This window comes from Lissotriton helveticus, chromosome 8, assembly GCF_964261635.1.
Source record: "Lissotriton helveticus chromosome 8, aLisHel1.1, whole genome shotgun sequence".
Classification (NCBI taxonomy): domain Eukaryota; kingdom Metazoa; phylum Chordata; class Amphibia; order Caudata; family Salamandridae; genus Lissotriton; species Lissotriton helveticus.
In genome coordinates this window covers 1,136,862,353-1,136,884,194 of record NC_136069.1, presented here as the reverse complement: position 1 = coordinate 1,136,884,194, position 21,842 = coordinate 1,136,862,353, and the positions used below count along the sequence as shown (strand labels likewise).

The window sequence follows — 21,842 nt, the reverse complement described above, 5'->3', positions numbered from 1 at the left end:
TATCTTCATGATAACATGCCCCTGCTCACTCAGATACATTGGTCACACTACCCGGAAAATAAAGCTGAGGATCAGTGAGCATAAGAGTACTATCCGGTGTCACAAACAGTCGACTCGCCTGACTAATCACTCCCTATCTTTGAAACACACAGCTGAAGATATGAGGTGGGTGATCTTAGAACACCCCTTCATTCCATCACACATAAGTGATGTTTCGAAATTTCTGTTTGTAAAAGAACAGAAATGGATTTTTAAATTGAGGAGTGACAGTAGTGGCCTGAATGATGATATTCCGTGGGCATCACTGTAGTAGTGCACTTTCATATGCTTCTGATATATAACGAACTCCAGTACCCATTGAAGGATTTAGTCCTCCATGGTGTCATCCTTGAAATACCATACACATTAATGGGTCTCTTATCAACTAATTATTTTGATTGACACATTGTATGAGCTCTCAATTACACCTTATTTACCAACTACACTCTGTTGTCAAGCATACTGCCACTACACTATGCTCCTTCCACCTTACCAGCCCTGGTACTGCATCGAGAACTCACCCTTCTGCAATCGATGGCGTTTGTTTTTCAGAAGAGTTATTTTTCATTAGAGTCTTCACAAGAGCCACATTATTGTATTGTTTCAGAACAACGTATGCGCCACACATCAGATATCTTTTACTACACACTAGATATCTTTAACTTGCATAGTGTCAAAATAAGCCAGACACACGCATTCTGCATTTTACTCTTTGGTATAGAATTTGCTACCGGTGCATTTGTAATCCAGCGCCTGTACGATACACTAGTGGCCTCTTTAGGCTTTTAGCCAATTTACACGCCGTGTTCACCGTGACGCGCATGCGCTGTCTACACACTCTTTACAGCGCATGCGCGATAGATTATCTAGCGTACTACCACGCGCTCGCAAAGACAGACAGGGCGCGACTGATTGAATGCGGAGACTGTTCAGTTATGTAGAGGGGGTGTGAGAGCGTGGCCCATATCATGCGCATGCGCTATTTGAGCGTTGTTCGTGGCGCATGCGTTGCAGATAAGTTAGCTATTCATGACGCACTCGCACATAAGGGCAGCACGCGAGTGTTGATACAACCAATTAGGCACTAATTGCAATTCTAATTGCCAATTGAGTCACGTATAAATAGCGTGACGACGTACCTACCGTCACCTCCACTTCCTCTCGGATGCCAGAGAGGGGTACCGACAGACAGGTAGGTCCCGGGCATTTCACTGCAGAACTCCAATCCGAGCAGCACCGAGTCCTTGTCTCCACAAGAAGGGCATCTCCACTTGGTCCATTGCTAGCCTGTATGTTTTGGGTATCTGCAGTACAGTCTACTATGGCTTTCTTAATAAAAGAATCTAATTCTTCTTTTGGACAGTCTATTTTATGTGTCTGTCTTGTAATGCTGTTAGCATCATACCAATAGGTGCCCATGTTTTACAACCAGCACCCTTCTCATGTATGGAACAGGTCTATACTATTAGCTGATTCTTGCATTCCCTCAGCCAATGGGTCAGTTGAGTAGTGTCCATATGAAATGACTAGTGTTTAGTTTATGTAATGACTTTCTAGCCACTTGGCTGGGGCATGACAACACTATGTATTGATCATGTCTATTCTCCATTTTTACATAACAGAGCGGAGCCTCATATTCCCGAGCGGTTGCCGGGTGAGGTGAGGCTATTCCCCACAAAAAGCTGGGTGAGTATTTCAAAAGAATTAAAAAAATTACAAATTAAATCAAAATGATTTTTAACAAAAGTTATATTTACTTTTGTTTAGCGGAGTAGATTACTTCTCCATTGGTGTATTTTCTGTACAGCTGTTTGATGATCACTGAGTAATATACAAGCAACTATGTGTATTATGTATGTGTGCAATTTTCCTTTTTTTCTTTCCTCACAGGAAAGGATAATATATCTCTTCTCCTCCAGTATACATTGGGGCTCCAAGTTCCTGGTAGGATGATCTGAATTATATTAACACGCACTTACATTATTATTTTTCACGGTTTTTCACCCTATGTAGTAGCTTTACATCCTTTTGGTCCTGAAGGAAGCCGGACAGTGTTTTCCGTTTGGCTGAAACATGTTGACCTTCCTGCACAGCGCCACGGTATAGTTATATTTTCAGACTATTTGGCGTAATTTTAACCTTGACACTTGGACAAATCTTGATTAAAAATATTTTTCCTGTCCTAGTATTCATTTTTAATTATCACCTTAGCACTGCATTCTATCAGCACCATTAGAGAAACACTTAGGTAGAGTTACATCTTCGGTATCCATCTCCGCACCATCATCTGATGGAGTGGGCGTTGTTTGGATCCTTAATTCAATCCCACATGATGATGCTCCGCCTAGAGGGTGGGCTGATGGGAGTTTCTCTGCCTGGTGTTATCTTTCTGGTTGCTGTATAGTCTCTAGTTTTCTTGAGTTCCTAGTACAGGATCCACACCTGCATTCTCCATGACTGGACATCTCTTCTTTTGTAGTTGTTATTATTAAAGAGGGGTTCTGAGATGTTCGGGTCGGTAAATACTTTCCCCTAGACCCCCATTGCACTCTCTCTTATTCAGTTCGAGGCTTTTCCCTCCTGCCCCGCCATAGTGTCAAAAATATCGACGTCCTATCTCCAAACAGGTAAGTACAAAAATATCGTTGTAAAGAATACAGATAGACAAAATATCATTTTTTTTAAATGCTTTAAAGTAATTGGAAATTAATGAAATAATAAATATAATTAACTTAAACATACTTAAAATACTTAAATAACCTTAAAATTAATAATTAATTAATGTAAGTTAAAAAAACATAAAATTGATTTATTCATACATATTTATATATATGAACGTAATATTAATAAAAAATATAAAATATTTTTACCGTAGGATAGCGGAAAGGGTAAAATGTACTATTACCACTCCAGTGAGTGCAACAGTAGAGAAAGCGTTGGATAGCGTAGGGGGTTAACATTACTATTCCCACTCCAGAGAGTGCAACAGTAGGGAAAGCGTTGGATAGCATAGGGGTCAAAATTACTATTCCCACTCCAGAGAGTGCAACAGTAGGGAAAGCGTTGGATAGCGGGAGGGTAAGAATTACTATTCCCACTCCAAAAAGTGCAACAGTCGGGAAAGCGTTGGATAGCGTATGGGAAAAAATTACTATTCCCACTCCAGAGAGTGCAACAGTAGGGAAAGGGTTGGATAGTGGGAGGGTAAAAAGTTACTATTTCCACTCCAGTGAGTGCAACAGTAGGGAAAGCGTTGGATAGCGTAGGGGTAAAAATTACTATTTCCACTCCAGAGAGTGCAACAGTAGGGAAAGCGTTGGATAGCGTAGGGGTAAAAATTACTATTCCCACTCCAGAGAGTGCAACAGTAGGGAAAGCATTGGATAGCGGGAGGGTAAAAATTACTATTCCCACTCCAGAGAGTGCAACCGTAGGGAAAGCGCTGGATAGCGTAGGGGTAAAAATTACTATTCCCACTCCAGAGAGTGCAACAGTAGGGAAAGCGTTGGATAGTGTGAGGGGAAAAATTACTCTTCCCACTCCAGTGAGTGCAACAGTAGGGAAAGCGTTGGATAGTGTAGACGTAAAAATTACTATTCCCACTCCAGAGAGTGCAACAGTAGGGAAAGCGTTGCTGACTGACATAAGTTTGACTGGGAGCTCATCGCAAGAAAAGCCGGCAAACCCTCACTGGATCCGGAATGACTGGGATCTTCGAGGGCCCCTGGGAAGAAAAGCTCCAGCATAGTTTCTAAGTCTAAAGGTATAAACTTTGACTGAGAGCTACTGCGAGGGGTCTAGCGTGACCAGATGTCCCAGTGGGCGCTATAGATTTCTACGTGCTATATAGTACTAAATCTTTAAAAAATCATATCTCTGGTTCCCTACATTGGATTTTTCTTGTTTTCAGGTCATTTTAAATATAAACAACGTTTCTATTTTTATAAATTGGTTTTGGATTTGCATTGTGTGTTGTGTATTAATTATTTACTAAATTTGTGTTTTTAAATGGTTTGCATACCTGTCTTTGAAGGTAAGTCTGTGTGCTCACAGCCAAGCTACCAAGATTTGAGCATGGGAATAGTTTTCTAAGACCGATTCAGAGCCCTACACTGTTTTAGTGGTCTTATTGCATATCGCAGATATACATTTGCCCCACTAATAATCCACTTTCCAACAATGAGATTCTGCAATCCCTGTATAAAAACATCAGAACTCAAATATAATATATTATTACAGTTGATTTTTATCACAAGGGCTGCTTCCAGCACCAGCAACCTAGGGGAAAGGCCTGCCAGGTTATGGAGCATAATTAAAGCAGCCGTTCAACGAACAAAGCAAAACTTGCTTCCCTTTCCTTTTCTCTGCTTTTCTAGCTGTATCGCGATAGGCGGAAGAGATATTTACGGCAACAAGCTTACTTTTTGCATTTTATCGGTAGTTATAGAAAAGTTCGAATCTTCTGCATGTTTCTCATGTTTGTAGGTTCTGGGTCGTGTGTAGGAACTGCTGGTTTTGGTGTTTGTTATACTGGTAGTCAGCTTTCAGAAGTGACATTCTCCTAATGTCATGAACTCTGGCCACTAGGTGTCCTCGTTGCCACCTAAGCGCTGCTAGCACTTGAGGTAAACTCAAGGACAATTCTCTCGCATCTTTTCTTTCTTTACCTGTTCATTGCAGTCCATGTTTTCGGCCCCTCTAAACACACCTCAGTTGCCACGTTACATGGGGAAGCCGATAGAGGGAGGTAGCGTCATAGTAACAATATTTATCTTCTGATAATAAGTGAGACTTTTTTTTTAAAGCAACCTGAGTCATATCTTAAGCAAACTCTTGTGCGAAAGAAGGCTCGCTGTCAATGGTTTTGTTTGACATTGGCTGTTGAAGGCTGGGTCTGGGCGTGTGCTTTGATTTTGATTTTCTGATTTTTAGTTTCTGACGCAGGCCAAAAAGCCGGTCGTAATGGCTGCACTGTCGGTCAAATGCGAGTTCTACAAGTTGTGTCTGTCCTGAAAGTGAGGAATGCAGCTGGGTGAGGTTTGACTGGACGGAGCGCGAAAGGATAAATGAGGCTGAGCCCGTGTCTGGTAAACTAACCCGACGGTCATGGAGTTAAGTGTTTTTGGTTTGCTGCCTTTGCTCGCCTTCTTGGGGTGTACAGCTGCTGTTAGCTTCGGAAATGCATCTTCATCAAGTCCCCCGGCTCCTGGTGACTCTGGGAGGGACGAAAGGTACCATGCCTTCACCGTGGACTACAATTTCGTGCAGATTCCATACGAAATCACACTTTGGATTATTCTAGCCTCCTATGCAAAGATTGGTGAGTATTGGTTAGGATTTTATTATGGTCATATTGTTGGCGTAAGTTATGTATCTGTTGTCAACATGTTAGCACTTTATCGCTATGAGTATTGAAGAAGCTCAAAGTTCATATTTAAATATGCAAAAATGTAAATGATATGTATCCATGTATGTACCTCTGAAACGAGTGTGTGAATTCAACTCCTCTCTTAATTTTGGGGACCAGATTCCCTCATTCTCTAAAGTCTGATGTCTCCTTCTGTACAATATCTTTAAAATCAGACCTCATTTTTCCTTTTCCCGCTATGAAACTTTTGTTTAACACACTTGTACTTTCGTTCTTTAGTTACTGCTACTCTTTCTAAATCGCGCTAATATATTTAAAAAACCTTCACTTCAGACTGAGTAAAATTCAACTGTTCATCTTATATTTTCACATCTGTGTGACTCACACATGTATCCGTATCTATTACAACGTATCTGCCTTTCATTGTCTTATATTTGCTTTATGGTTCATTTTTCTTTGTCATGTGTTTAAATGTGCTCCATCATTCCCTAGCCACCGACTACTGTTCTTTCAGTTCTTCAGATACCCACCCTCGGGCTCTTTGTTTTTCTTCTTTGTATCTTTCATTTGTCCCTTCTCCTCCATGTGTTTCCTCCTACTTTTCTCTTCTGTGTTGCCAAGTAAGGTGTGGCGGAAGTGGCCTTTGTATATTGCCTTTCGAACCATATCTTCATTTAAAAGATTATTTGAAACCTTTTTTATGTTTCCAATGTTGTTAGTCCTTGCTAGAGACAGTTTTAGCTGTAAACCAGATCCCATGCCATACCACGAAAAGAGAAAAAATGGTTAGTAGAGTGAGGTCTGGCTCCACCCATTCATTGTTGATCAGTCTCTTTATAAATCTCTAGGCCTCATTTATGGGAAGTGTTGTATCGCTGCGACAAAGCAGCGATGCAACACTTCTCAGTGTGCTCTCCTCGCGACAACAAGGATGGGCTGTACTTGCAGTATTTACAACAAGGGGTGGTGATGGACAGAGTCTCTGAATTAAGCAGAGTACTCTCACCCAGTCAAGAGATCAGGGCTAGATCCAACACCGTTTTTTAGCTCATTGCACCATCCCAGTTTCAGAACCTGGCTGTATGCAAATTAGTCTGTCCCTGGCCCAGTGCATCATGGGAACAGGGCAGACCAGACTACAAAAGCCAATTCTTACACTGGGAAGGAAACAAGCTTCCGGGGACCGGTTTCTGGCATTTCAGCCGTCTTCGGCCCGGCTTGCTTGAATCCTGATGGTGCAATGAGCAAGGGACTCACATCTGAGTATACCCTTCCACGCTTAGGGTGGACAAAATTATTTACAACAAGGTGTGGTGATGGACAGAGTCTCTGAATTAAGCAGAGTACTCTCACCCAGTCAAGAGATCAGGGCTAGATCCAACACCGTTTTTTAGCTCATTGCACCATCCCAGTTTCAGAACCTGGCTGTATGCAAATTAGTCTGTCCCTGGCCCAGTGCATCATGGGAACAGGGCAGACCAGACTACAAAAGCCAATTCTTACACTGGGAAGGAAACAAGCTTCCGGGGACCGGTTTCTGGCATTTCAGCCGTCTTCGGCCCGGCTTGCTTGAATCCTGATGGTGCAATGAGCAAGGGACTCACATCTGAGTATACCCTTCCACGCTTAGGGTGGACAAAATTATTTACAACAAGGGGTGGTGATGGACAGAGTCTCTGAATTAAGCAGAGTACTCTCACCCAGTCAAGAGATCAGGGCTAGATCCAACACCGTTTTTTAGCTCATTGCACCATCCCAGTTTCAGAACCTGGCTGTATGCAAATTAGTCTGTCCCTGGCCCAGTGCATCATGGGAACAGGGCAGACCAGACTACAAAAGCCAATTCTTACACTGGGAAGGAAACAAGCTTCCGGGGACCGGTTTCTGGCATTTCAGCCGTCTTCGGCCCGGCTTGCTTGAATCCTGATGGTGCAATGAGCAAGGGACTCACATCTGAGTATACCCTTCCAGGCTTAGGGTGGACAAAATTATTTACAACAAGGGGTGGTGATGGACAGAGTCTCTGAATTAAGCAGAGTACTCTCACCCAGTCAAGAGATCAGGGCTAGATCCAACACCGTTTTTTAGCTCATTGCACCATCCCAGTTTCAGAACCTGGCTGTATGCAAATTAGTCTGTCCCTGGCCCAGTGCATCATGGGAACAGGGCAGACCAGACTACAAAAGCCAATTCTTACACTAGGAAGGAAACAAGCTTCTGGGGACCGGTTTCTGGCATTTCAGCCATCTTCGGCCCGGCTTGCTTGAATCCTGATGGTGCAATGAGCAAGGGACTCACATCTGAGTATACCCTTCCACGCTTAGGGTGGACAAAATTATTTACAACAAGGGGTTCTGAAACTGGGATGGTGCAATGAGCTAAAAAACGGTGTTGGATCTAGCCCTGATCTCTTGACTGGGTGAGAGTATTCTGCTTAATTCAGAGACTCTGTCCCTCACCACCCCTTGTTGTAAATAATTTTGTCCACCCTAAGCGTGGAAGGGTATACTCAGACATGAGTCCCTTGCTCATTGCACCAGTAGGATTCAAGCAAGCCGGGCCGAAGACGGCTGTAATGCCAGAAACCTTTCCCCGGAAGCTTGTTTCCTTCCCAGTGTAAGAATTGGCTTTTGTAGTTTGGTTTGCCCTGTTCCCATCATGCACTGGGACAGGAACAGACTAATTTGCATACAGCCAGGTTCTGAAACTGGGATGGTGCAATGAGCTAAAAAACGGTGTTGGATCTAGCCCTGATCTCTTGACTGGGTGAGAGTATTCTGCTTAATTCAGAGACTCTGTCCCTCACCACCCCTTGTTGTAAATAATTTTGTCCACCCTAAGCGTGGAAGGGTATACTCAGACATGAGTCCCTTGCTCATTGCACCATCAGGATTCAAGCAAGCCGGGCCGAAGACGGCTGTAATGCCAGAAACCGGTCCCCGGAAGCTTGTTTCCTTCCCAGTGTAAGAATTGGCTTTTGTAGTTTGGTTTGCCCTGTTCCCATCATGCACTGGGACAGGAACAGACTAATTTGCATACAGCCAGGTTCTGAAACTGGGATGGTGCAATGAGCTAAAAAACGGTGTTGGATCTAGCCCTGATCCCTTGACTGGGTGAGAGTATTCTGCTTAATTCAGAGACTCTGTCCCTCACCACCCCTTGTTGTAAATAATTTTGTCCACCCTAAGCGTGGAAGGGTATACTCAGACATGAGTCCCTTGCTCATTGCACCATCAGGATTCAAGCAAGCCGGGCCGAAGACGGCTGTAATGCCAGAAACCGGTCCCCGGAAGCTTGTTTCCTTCCCAGTGTAAGAATTGGCTTTTGTAGTTTGGTTTGCCCTGTTCCCATCATGCACTGGGACAGGAACAGACTAATTTGCATACAGCCAGGTTCTGAAACTGGGATGGTGCAATGAGCTAAAAAACGGTGTTGGATCTAGCCCTGATCCCTTGACTGGGTGAGAGTATTCTGCTTAATTCAGAGACTCTGTCCCTCACCACCCCTTGTTGTAAATAATTTTGTCCACCCTAAGCGTGGAAGGGTATACTCAGACATGAGTCCCTTGCTCATTGCACCATCAGGATTCAAGCAAGACGGCTGTAATGCCAGAAACCGGTCCCCGGAAGCTTGTTTCCTTCCCAGTGTAAGAATTGGCTTTTGTAGTTTGGTTTGCCCTGTTCCCATCATGCACTGGGAAAGGAACAGACTAATTTGCATACAGCCAGGTTCTGAAACTGGGATGGTGCAATGAGCTAAAAAACGGTGTTGGATCTAGCCCTGATTCCTTGACTGGGTGAGAGTATTCTGCTTAATTCAGAGACTCTGTCCCTCACCACCCCTTGTTGTAAATAATTTTGTCCACCCTAAGCGTGGAAGGGTATACTCAGACATGAGTCCCTTGCTCATTGCACCATCAGGATTCAAGCAAGCCGGGCCGAAGACGGCTGTAATGCCAGAAACCGGTCCCCGGAAGCTTGTTTCCTTCCCAGTGTAAGAATTGGCTTTTGTAGTTTGGTTTGCCCTGTTCCCATCATGCACTGGGACAGGAACAGACTAATTTGCATACAGCCAGGTTCTGAAACTGGGATGGTGCAATGAGCTAAAAAACGGTGTTGGATCTAGCCCTGATCTCTTGACTGGGTGAGAGTATTCTGCTTAATTCAGAGACTCTGTCCCTCACCACCCCTTGTTGTAAATAATTTTGTCCACCCTAAGCGTGAAAGGGTATACTCAGACATGAGTCCCTTGCTCATTGCACCATCAGGATTCAAGCAAGCCGGGCCGAAGACGGCTGTAATGCCAGAAACCGGTCCCCGGAAGCTTGTTTCCTTCCCAGTGTAAGAATTGGCTTTTGTAGTTTGGTTTGCCCTGTTCCCATCATGCACTGGGACAGGAACAGACTCATTTGCATACAGCCAGGTTCTGAAACTGGGATGGTGCAATGAGCTAAAAAACGGTGTTGGATCTAGCCCTGATCTCTTGACTGGGTGAGAGTATTCTGCTTAATTCAGAGACTCTGTCCCTCACCACCCCTTGTTGTAAATAATTTTGTCCACCCTAAGCCTGGAAGGGTATACTCAGACATGAGTCCCTTTCTCATTGCACCATCAGGATTCAAGCAAGCCGGGCCGAAGACGGCTGTAATACCAGAAACCGGTCCCCGGAAGCTTGTTTCCTTCCCAGTGTAAGAATTGGGTTTTGTAGTTTGGTTTGCCCTGTTCCCATCATGCACTGGGACAGGAACAGACTAATTTGCATACAGCCAGGTTCTGAAACTGGGATGGTGCAATGAGCTAAAAAACGGTGTTGGATCTAGCCCTGATCCCTTGACTGGGTGAGAGTATTCTGCTTAATTCAGAGACTCTGTCCCTCACCACCCCTTGTTGTAAATAATTTTGTCCACCCTAAGCGTGGAAGGGTATACTCAGACATGAGTCCCTTGCTCATTGCACCATCAGGATTCAAGCAAGCCGGGCCGAAGACGGCTGTAATGCCAGAAACCGGTCCCCGGAAGCTTGTTTCCTTCCCAGTGTAAGAATTGGCTTTTGAAGTTTGGTTTGCCCTGTTCCCATCATGCACTGGGACAGGAACAGACTAATTTGCATACAGCCAGGTTCTGAAACTGGGATGGTGCAATGAGCTAAAAAACGGTGTTGGATCTAGCCCTGATCTCTTGACTGGGTGAGAGTATTCTGCTTAATTCAGAGACTCTGTCCCTCACCACCCCTTGTTGTAAATGTACTTGCAGTATGGCGCATCATTTCGCAAGGAGTTACAGATACGTCAGTATTACTGATGTATCTGTAGGCACAAAAGTGGCCCATTGCTGGGGTGTGTCTGAAAACAGACGCAACTCCAGCAATGTGTCCTTTCACATGGGGCTTGCTTGCGTCATGGCAGGTATAAGGTTTTGACGCAATGGCTTCCTAGAAGTGGTGCACTGAAATCTTATAGATTTCAATGCGCCACTTCTACGAGGCTTTGAAGTGGGGGAACGCCCACCCTCCATACATTATACCTGAGGCAGGCATAATGTAGCCAGGGGTTTACGAAGTGACCATCGGCTTAGATGCGGCACTTCGTAAATATGGCGCAACATGATGCATTATTTACGCTTCTGCAACGTCACAAAAAGTGACACATTTGCCGCGTAAATGTGACCCAGGGGCTCATAAATAAGGCCCCCCGCATTTAGTGGCCCAGCAGTTGTATCAGTTAAGCTAAGGAGTGTTTCCATTACATAGACTGTAGGAGCACTGCACACACAGCAAAAGCCTTAACGAAACTGCCCGTCCACAGCACGGGTCTCTGTAGCTCTGCAGGGACCATGTAGATACAGGAAAGGCTGTAGGAACACAGTAGAGTGAGCTGAAACATAGCAGAGCATTTTGGGGAATACAACGGAGTGATGACACCAACCCAGACTGCTGGGGCACGCACTGCCGAAGCAGAGCACAGGCAGATGGAGCACAGCCCAGAGTGTAGGCATACAAACATTGTATAATCCAGGAACCTCCCACCATATTCGTCTTTCTGTCCAGGACTCACCCACTACCCATCATTGTGGACAATTTCCTACTGAGAGTAAGCTCCTCAAACATCCAGCCGGAGTTTGGGTATGGTTTCCAACCACACATTTTAATGACATTATGGGATTTTTCAAGAAGTATCTGGCAGAATGGTAAAACAATATTTTAAAAACTCATCAATTGCATCTGAGTTCGCCACAAGCTGCAACAACAATTGGTCTGCATTGTACTACAGAAATCGTAGTTACCTTTATATACAAGAGTTAAAAGTTCCGGATTGCTTGCGAAATTGTAAAATGCATTTTTTATACATTAGTAAAGCAACATGCCCTTTTTTCAAAGTTAATAGATATATAGTGATAAGTATTGAATTCTAACTGACTGGTAAATGTTAAGACATTTAAAACATATGGAACGTAGCCTTATTTTGTGCCATGAGAGGGGACATCATAATCCACTTTTGTAGAGATCGGTGTGTATTCTAAACGGCCATGGGATCAATATGCAACGTAACCTTTTTACGTCTGTTATTAAACTGCATGTCGTAGAATTATATGCATGCAAGGGCGACTCAGCCTTTCATTATCAAGGGTGGATATAATAAGTACCAATGTGTTGGGTAACTATGACACCTAATATTAACTTGCAGGTAATAATAACACTTGGTTAATCCTACACACAGTACCTGATAGACCTGCTTTGTTGGCATCCTTCTTTTCGCTTGGGCTATTTTAGTTCTTGTATATGTTGTCTCTTGGCCATTGACACTACTCTTTTATTTTCTGCTATTGTTTTAACATGGATGTGTATGTAAATTGTTATGTTGCTCCGATTTAGATTCGTTGTGTTGTTGTTCCTTTCCGTTTAAATTTAATTTTGTTTCCCAGACACCGCGATTCATGGTAGGACACTAGGGCTCCTTTTGCTTTTATTTTGTCTCCTTTTAATGTGGGTCACTGATCCTTCTGTCCATATGGTGTCCAGCTGGTATTTGTATTCTAACAACCTGTATCCTGCTGTTTGCACCGTTTGATGACTGCAATGCATATCACCGCTGGTTTTATCTCCAAATGCACAGCTGAAATTTATAACCATATCATCGAAACATAAGATCTTGTTTGTGGGCATCTCTGGTTTTGTTCCCATTCATCTTTCATTAATCTCTTTGATTGCACTCTAGGTTAAGCTCTACTGGTCACTGAACCCTAATCTTTGTTCACTTCTTGCACACCCCATGTCGTGTTTCCTTGTGCACGTGTTGATGGTATACTTTTATCAATAATTATCTTGTATTTGATAGATAATAAACAAGAAATTTTCTTTTCTCATATTTAGATGTCTTTCAATATATATATTGTTGCATATAGCCATTAAAACAAATCTCTATTCACCATATTTTGATACTGTTTGAATTTGCACCAACATCATTGTACATTTTTAGTGGCACTCAACAAGGTATTCTTCTCACAATTATATGTTCCTCAAAGTATTTCTGGCTCAATCACTGTTCTCCATCAGAAGCTGACCATTAGTATTTTTCTGTGACTGAAAAACAATAAAACAAGTAACTACCATTTGCTATACCAACATTATTAAGGACAAATGAAAGTAAAAAAATCATTGGTTATATTATCATGAGTTTATATCTCACGACACATGGGGCAAATTAAAAACTAAAAGTACCTCCTATTCCACCCATCCCAGGTCAACACAATGTTCTTCAAAGCAACTCTTAAGAACCATGATCACCACAGGATTCCCAAACCCAGTATCATGTTTTATATAGGCTGTCCCATTTCTGCGCTTTTGTTGCTTCCTGTCTGACCATATAAAAAAGTCTGGGATCTGAACAACTACATTACAGTTAAATTGATTGTTTCAGAACCAGCACCATTTTACTAACCTTTTTAACCCCTTTAAAGCTAGTAAACAAACCTCCCCAGTGCTGCGCTGTCCATTATCCGGTGCTGAACTGGACGTCCAACGGTCGTGCGCAGCACTGGGGAGGTAGTGCCCGTGACGACCGTTGGCCGACGGCAGCACTTAAGGGGTTAATGGACCCTGAGTGATGTTTACCTAGTGTCCAACTTTGAACCCCACAATCTTAGTCCTCTGTCCCAAAGTATAGCTTCTCTGGCTGGCCAATTCCATATGCCTTTTTTACGGAATTCATGCCCTGCACTCAAAGCACTCCTAACACTCCCTTAAAAACTGGATTTTCCCACAATATTTCCTCAAAATATACTATATATAATTGTATTTACTACAGAAGGCTGGACTTGATTGCAAGAGCTCTGAGAACTATAGACGAATCACAAAGGGACATTTCATGTTAGGACTAATTTAAATAGTGATCAGCTCACCAAATCTAAAAACCTTCTTGCACATCCCCAAGCCAGTTTTATCCGTACAGTGAGGCTAAATCATCTCTCACAGCTAAATTGATTGAGCTGACGAAAGTAAGTAAGAAACATTCATCTTCTACTGCCTTAATTGCAGGTCAGACAGTCGAATTTAGCAAGATTGTAAAAAAAAAAAACAGATGATCTACATAAAAACATAACCAACTCACTAATTAAGGTAATGGATAAAGTGGGTGCCATAGAGGAAATAAAAAAAAATAACGTTAGACTAAATCACCCTGCAAAAACCAACACTGAGACTTGTTGTACCGAGGTCTTGCCACCTCAGTCCACTATTCAGTCCACAAGAAAAGGACGGTTCCTAATCCTCTTATAAATTTAGTCCCTCAGGCTACACGTCCGACACCACATTCTTATAATAGCGCTTTTGTAACTCACCAGGTCGATCCTTATTTGAGTGTTCTTGCTGCGCATGATCACAGGGCCCATGAGCAGCTGGTTCTTGCACTTCCAAGAAAATCGAGTAAGAACACAACCACACTTGATTTACCCCCTGCAGTTTCTCACTACACAATAGTGTTGGCCAATGTCCCAGCCCTTACAACACCGATGATCGAAACATGGGAGGCCCTACAAAAGAAATCTTTATTTTGGCTCGGTATAAAACTGCCTTAACTGAAGCTCTATTTGCAAAATGTAAGATGGCTAGACAGGTTTCCTGGGTTGGTCATGACCATAAATCACTGGAGGATGACTGTGTCGTACCGACATTTTGCAATCCACTTTTAACCCAAGCAATTCTATCTAGGAAGGGGGTTTGGACCGCACTGCCTCACATCCCAGCACAGTTGGCTTCTTTGCATCCTGGTAAATGCAGTACAAAATGAGTGCTTACTTGAAACTTAGCAGTAGTTTTTCACCAAGGTTGGTGCAGACATTGCTGAAATGAAATGAAATGAAATGAAAAAGGGACTTCTAAAGCGCGCTGTGGCCAAGCGGCTTCCTGGCACTGGGGATCACCTCGATGTCTAACCAGAGTGCACGAGAAAGAGGGGTTTATTCAGGAAAAGCCTGGAGAAAGAAGAAAGTTTTAAGGGCTTTGCGAAAATGGGAGAAGATAGGAATAGAGCGGATAGAGAGAGGGAGAGAGTTCCAAATCTGAGGAGCCCGGACAGAGAAGCGTGTGCCACCTGTGCGGGATTTACGGAAACGGGGGACGTGAAGAAGAGAAAGGGATGAGGACCGAAGAGTGCGGGTGGGAGCGTGAGAAGAAATCAGAGAGTTAATGAAGTGAGGAGCAGAACGGGCATGAGCCCGAAAGGCCAAGCAGGCGAGTTTGAAGTGGGACCTGAAATGAACGGGGAGCCAGTGGAGGGTTTTAAGGGCAGGGGTGATGTGGGAGAACTTAGGAAGACGAAGGACCAGACGGGCCGCCTGGTTCTGGATGGCCTGGAGACGGCGAGTCTCGTAGGCAGGAATGCCGACATACAGGCCATTGCCATAATCCAGGCGGGAAGTGATGAGGGCAGTGATGATGAGTTTGAGGGCATCAACAGAAAAAAAACGGGAGATTTTGCGAATGAGGCGGAGGGAAAGAAAACAAGAGGATACAACAGAACTGATGTGTGCGTGCATGGAAAGATCATTGCTGATCTTGATGCCCAAGGTCCGGACAGCGGAAACAGGAGAAGGAGGGGAACCAAAGGAAAGGGGCCAGTGGACTGAAGACCAGGGATTAGAAGGACCACCCGTGAGAACAAGCTCAGTCTTGTCAGGGTTGAGCTTCAGATGGTTGAAGCTCATCCACTGAGAAATAAAGACAAGGGTAGAGCTGAGCTTAGAAAGGGAGTGAGGGGGGGAAGAAAGGTCAAAGACGAGCTGGAGGTCGTCCGCGTAATTGTACACCGAGACCCCCAGCTCAAGAAGCAAGGAAATGAGAGGGCGGATGTAAAGATTAAAAAGAAGAGGAGACAAAGAAGAACCTTGAGGTACACCACAAGTGACGGGAAGGGAGGGCGCCGAAAAGTGAGAAAGATGAACAGCCTGTGACCGTCCCTGAAGGAAGGAGGAGATCCAGGAGAGGGCAGAGCCCTGTATGCCCGCTGCGCTGACACGGTCAAGGAGGATGGCATGATCGACCGTGTCAAACGCAGCGGACAGATCCAGCAGGACTAAGGCCTGGGGAAGATTACTGTCGGCCTTGCCCTTCAATTCATCCAGGACCGCCAGGACCACGGCCTCGGTTGAGTGGCCGGGTCGAAAGCCAGCCTGGTGAGAGGCCAGGATGTTATTCTCCTCTATGTAGGAGGAGAGACAAGAAGTCACATGGCTCTCAAGTATTTTCCCTAGGTAGGGAAGGAGAGAGATCGGCCTGAAGTTCGATGGAAGGGAAGGGTCCAGGCCGGCTTTCTTCAGGATAGGAAGCACGATGGCAGACTGTATATCTCTAGACACATGTTTCTGGGTTCACCCCTTCTTCACATAATGAAATGTGACAAAAATAGCGTTATAAGCCGTGATATTGTTATTAACAATAGAAAAGTAGAATGCACTAATACATTTTCTTATTTAGGAATCCATTTTGACTATAGGAGAACCTGGAATAGTGCAGTTGCGGCCAGGAAACTGCTGTTTTCTAGAGCTAACAGTGCTTTGGTCACCTTTGCAAGTAAAGTAAGCAGAAGATCAGTCCCTGAGTTACTACAAATTTATAAAGCTCAGTGCCATACCACAGCCATGTATGGAGCAGGGATTTGGGGACATACAGATGCCCAACAACTACAACCGATTGAGAATGCTTTTACACAATATCTACTGGCTGTTCCCAATAGTACTGCCAATTTTATTTGTCATTCTTTGCTTGGAATTGCATACATCTCGGATTTGATTAAAATTGATCCACAGAGCTTCGTCCATTGCCTGACTAAAATATATTAGAAATTTCATGAGTGACATAGGACAACTGAATACTTTGACAGGCCTGATATTATTGCATTAATTTCAAGAAAGACATTAAAAGGAGATTGTCTAGCTCACTTACAGTCAATTAGCTTGTCCCAAGAAATTGTTAAACCTACAGTTTTGGACAATCAGCTGATGTTATCTTGTCACAATATTCAGCCCTATCTAGTTTGTGTACCCTGGAATTTTGACAGAATGTTGTTGACTCGATTTCGCTTGGGGTCTTTTTACAGACTTACTAGTTTCCCAGCTATAAATGACTGGTCCAAGACTCTGGATGCTTGTCCGTGTGATGATGTATCACAGCAATCTATGTTACATATCCTTTTATTTTGTAAGTTTTATTCTATCCCCCAAAAAAGATTTATATTGGCAATTCTAAAAACTCTGGGAATAAGCCAATGTTGTACAGCACTTTTGGCCTTACAATTTCTGGAAAATGAAATGTTTATGCCTCTTATTGTCACTTTTTAAAAGTTTTATCAACTCTAAGAAAACAATGTGGAATATGAGTCCTGGTTCTTAATCATGCTTGTACTTTGTTTTAAACTTGTTTGCTGTTTATGTATATTCATGCATACATGTTGCTATCTTTTAAACGTGTGCTAAACTGTGCTTTTATGATTGATATTTTAAACCGAAAAAGCTATCTTTGAATTGAATTGAATTGATTGATCTAGGTCTTCTAGCAGATGGAAACGTAGTAATCATACTTATTTTGTTGGACCTATCTGTGGCATTCAATGTGGCACACATCCAGCTCTCCTCCTACAACTCTTAGAGATAGGCATGCAAGGCAAGCCCTTGAGCTGATTCTGTATGTTCTTTCCAGTCATTTTTCTTTCACCTCCCTTTTTACTTTTTTGATTAGGGGTCTCTGGACTCAATCTAGACCCTATGCATGTTATTCTCCATCTTATCTTCCTGCGTTCCCTGATTAAATTCAATTATCAGTGGCTGAGATGGAAGACAGGGAATCCAGTAGGGAAGAAGAACGTCCATGGCTACAACAAGAAGTAGTCCAGCTTAAGGAGCAGCATCTGGATCTTCAGGCCCATAATGACGACTTGGAGAAGAGTCCAAGAGGAACAATGTACAGATTAGAGGAGTGCCATCAAAAGCCGAGGAACCCAATCTGCGTGAATATGCCATAGACCTTTTCCGCCATGTCCTGGGCCTCTCTGATGACTCTACCTTGCAAATAGATCGAGTCCACAGGGTAGGGCCTGAACTAACAGGGAAGTGACCCCCGGCAGATATACTTGTGTGTGTACATGACTTTAAAATATAGGAGGACATTCATAGGAAAGCTAGGGATGTGCGATCAGTTCAGTTTAAAGGTCACTCCCTGATGTTCTTCCAGGATCTCACCCAGATAGCTTTGCAAAAATGTAAATACTTTTGCCCTGTCACAGGACACCTAAGGAAAGCCAACATTCCTTATGCATGGGGACACCCTTTTTGCATTACCTTCAGATATGAGGGGGCACTCTGCCAAATCAGATCCCTCAAAGAGGCCTGCACCCTATTATATATCCACATGCCCGAAGGCAATGAAGGGCCACTTGCCTCCCACAACAACAACGTTCAGCATGGCAGCAGGTGAAGACCATTCACCACAGGATTAAGCCCAACCCAGCCACTATAAATAAAGAAAGACAGGCAGTGTTGCAGGCCCTCTCTTCAGAATCTGCCTTCTCAGAAGCATCCTGAGTTAGCTGCAGCCCCATCCCAGAGGTGCATGAGGGAGAGGAGTGGTCCTAGCGGTGCGGCAGCAGAGGGACACGAGGTTTGAAGACATTGGAGATCCCGTTAGTCCGCCCGCCCTTGGGTCAGCCCTACCTGGTCACAAAAGACCTTTGGTAGGCACAGACAGCCCATGTGTGGACACTTTCCACCTGATCCATTGGAGTTGACGAACTTTGGTCACCTGTTGTTCTCCTTGCAGTATCCTTTTTTGTTGTTGTGGGGTTCTTTCTGTATTCTCGTACTTCTTTCTCCTCCGCACCAGCTGTTACATTATGTAGGCAGCAAGCGCAATAGGAACTATATGTTAATGCATAATTTCCCACCTCCTTGGAAAGAAATAGGCATTCTAAGTTAGCTACAGTGGGGTCCACTGGAGATATATGATCCAATCCATTTCTATACTAAGCTTTAATATGCGAGGCCTCATTAGCCCGGTAAAGCGCAAAGCGATTTTGTCTTTCTTGGAACGCTCAGGGGGGACATCTGTTTGCTGCAGGAGACTCACTTGTTAGGCAGCGACACTCACCACATGCGATCTCCTCGGTTTCCAAGACGATACTGGTCATCAGTCAGTCAGTCAGTCAAATACTTTATTGCGATAACTTAATATCATACAAAGACAATGGCAAATATATGAGACAAAAATACAAACAACACATACATTAAAAACAGTTAAAAACAATTTAAGAATAACAAGTTAAAAAGACCAACATACACAGTGTTACATTTTAACATCAGCCTAACTGGTACAAAGTGCAAAGTGCTAAAGTGCAAAGGTGCTAAAGTGCAATAAAGACTTAAAAAGTAGTATTAAAAAAGAAAAAAAAAAATGCTAAGGGGGTCCCCAGAAAAATTATTAGGACTGGCAACTACTAACCCTGTTACAGTGCTTCTAAGAATGCTGACCCAAAAGGTCATCAGCCAACGTACTAGCTAGAGTGTTAATCTATACTACAAAGGCAAGTAGACACATTTTTAAGTCTGATATTCCTGCTTCTAGTAGCTCTCACCAGGAAACTAGCCACGTAAAACATAATCCTGGGAGTTTGTAGCATTTGTAGATAAATAAGAGCAGGTCTAACTAAAATAAATCCTGCTTCCTTGAGTATAGGTACAAGAAACAATTTCCGAGCTTCATTATAGTGGCTGCAAAACATTATAAAGTGCATAGTATTTTGCTCAGAAAAATGGTCGCAAGAACAGGGTGGTGCCTTTTCTGGGGTACTCCAGACAGGATAAAACCCCAAGCTAAAATGTATCAAATTAAATCGAAAACGAGTTAAAATAAACCTGTGGTAGGGATGGGTCACCACGTTAAGATAACTGTCAGGACCGTTGGGTATAGCCAGCAGTACACTGGCCCTGACACAGGGTTTCTTCAGCTCAATTTCTTCCCTCTCCAGGGTTAGGAGCTCCTTCATTCCAGCTTTGATGTAAACAATATCTTTTGACGTTAGAGAATCAATAGCAGTGTAAAGTTCAGGCCTCCCCAGCTTCAAGAAATTTTCCTTAATGTACATCAACCACCTAATCCTGTGTACATTATCTAGGTTCAAGCAGTCCCTCATTATGGTGTGATTAAGAGGAATTTCTGTGTTCAGCCACATCCTCAGCCAAGCAACTAAAGGTGCTATTCTAATCAGGTCTGAGATGTAGCCTTCCCCCAGTTCCATGTGGACTGTATAGGCCGGGGTTGACTGGGGGACGCCCAAGACAGATCTAAAAAATTTGTTTTCCATTGTCTGTATGGGTTCCACTCCCCTATATCCCCACAATGAGCCACCATATGATGCAACTGAAATGCATTTAGCCTTGTATATTTTACTGATAGCTGCAAATGGCCTACCCCCCAGTTTTTTAGAAAACCCATGGAGGGCAGCAGATGTCCTGGCCAGCATGGATGCTCTGCTTGTAACATGAGGACCCCAGCTACCTTTGTCATCAAAGGTGAGCCCAAGGTAGGGAAAGGAGGAGACACGTGCAAGCTTTTCCTGCCCACAAAGAAAAGTTTTATGAAAGGGTCTCCTAGAGGCCCTGCCCATGAGCATAACCTGCGATTTTTTTGCATTTATTTTCAGGTCGAGTGAGCCCATAAAAGATTCAAAGGCATCCAGGAGTCGTTGAAGCCCCACCCCAGTGCGCGCAAGAAGAACAGCGTCATCCGCATAAAGGAGAACTGGTATCCCCTGCTCTCCTGCACGTGGAATGTCGCTTGTAACGCCCCTGAGGGCTGGCTCCAGCGCGTTCACATAAAGCGTAAATAACAGTGGTGCCAGAATACATCCCTGTCTTACTCCCTTTTCAGACGCAAAAACATCTGTACACCTTCCATTCGTAGATACTCTAATTTTAGCAGTAAGGCCAGAGTGTAAGTCAGCTAGTAAATTAACTATGGATCTATCCAGACCCATGTCGAGTAACTTTAACCAGAGCTTGGATCTATTGACCATATCAAACGCAGAGGAGAGGTCCATGAACCCAAGGTACATGGACCCATCCTTGGCCCTGGTATATTTCTCGATCAAGAGGTGGAGATTAAGGCACTGATCCAGGGTACTTCTTTTAGGTCTGAACCCATATTGCACATTACTCAAGATATTGTTCTCGGTGGCCCATTCATTCAATTTAACTAATATGACTCTCCCAAAAATCTTAACTGAAGAATCAATCAGTGAAATTGGTCTGTAACATGCAGGATCCTGCCTATTTCCTTTTTTAAAAACAGGAATGATTATTGATGTTTTCCATGACTTGGGAATAATATCACGGTTTAAGGCATTAAAGACCCTGCAGAGCAATCTTGACCAGAAGTTAGGGAAGCATTTAAAGGCATCAGCGGGGACACCATCTGGTCCTGGTGCCTTTTTTTTAAAAGTACAATCTATTGCAGATAATACTTCACCGACTTCAAAGTGCAAATGGTTCCCTAATGGAATAGTATTAACTTCCTGTTCCCTGGTGTCAGCGTTATTATGAGCTGAATAGATGTCTCTAAAGTGTTTAATCCAACCCTCATCAGGGATATTAGTTTCTAGAGGGGAGTTGTCCTCCCCTGTGAGTAAGGGTTGGTTGACAATCCTCCAGAATTCTCCACTATTTTTTAAAATGGCTGGATCAGTAAGTTGTGTCCAGGCTTCATCTTTAAGCTGTTTTTTCCTTACTACAATGGCCTTTTTGTAAAGTGCTCTACTATTGCTGATGAGGTCACGATCTTTTGGAACAGTTTTCAAAGCATTGAGCAATGCAGAGTGTGCTTTTGAGCAACTGTGATCAAACCATCTTTTAAGAGGTTTCGGCTTGGGATTACTAGTCACAGAAAGCCTTCCATTT

At 43.5% G+C, this 21,842-nt stretch overlaps 1 protein-coding gene across 1 annotated transcript in view; it reads left to right on the top strand.

Annotated features, from left to right (window-relative positions):
* Positions 1-4,989: 4,989 nt before the first annotated feature.
* The window catches only part of LOC144773862 (sodium/hydrogen exchanger 4-like), a 513,028-nt gene continuing 496,175 nt past the window's right edge, over positions 4,990-21,842 (top strand). Inside the window, exon 1 of the mRNA XM_078658947.1 lies at positions 4,990-5,359. Within this exon, the coding sequence (XP_078515073.1) occupies positions 5,146-5,359 (214 nt within the window). The 5' untranslated portion in view covers positions 4,990-5,145. The remainder of the gene's footprint in view (positions 5,360-21,842) is intronic.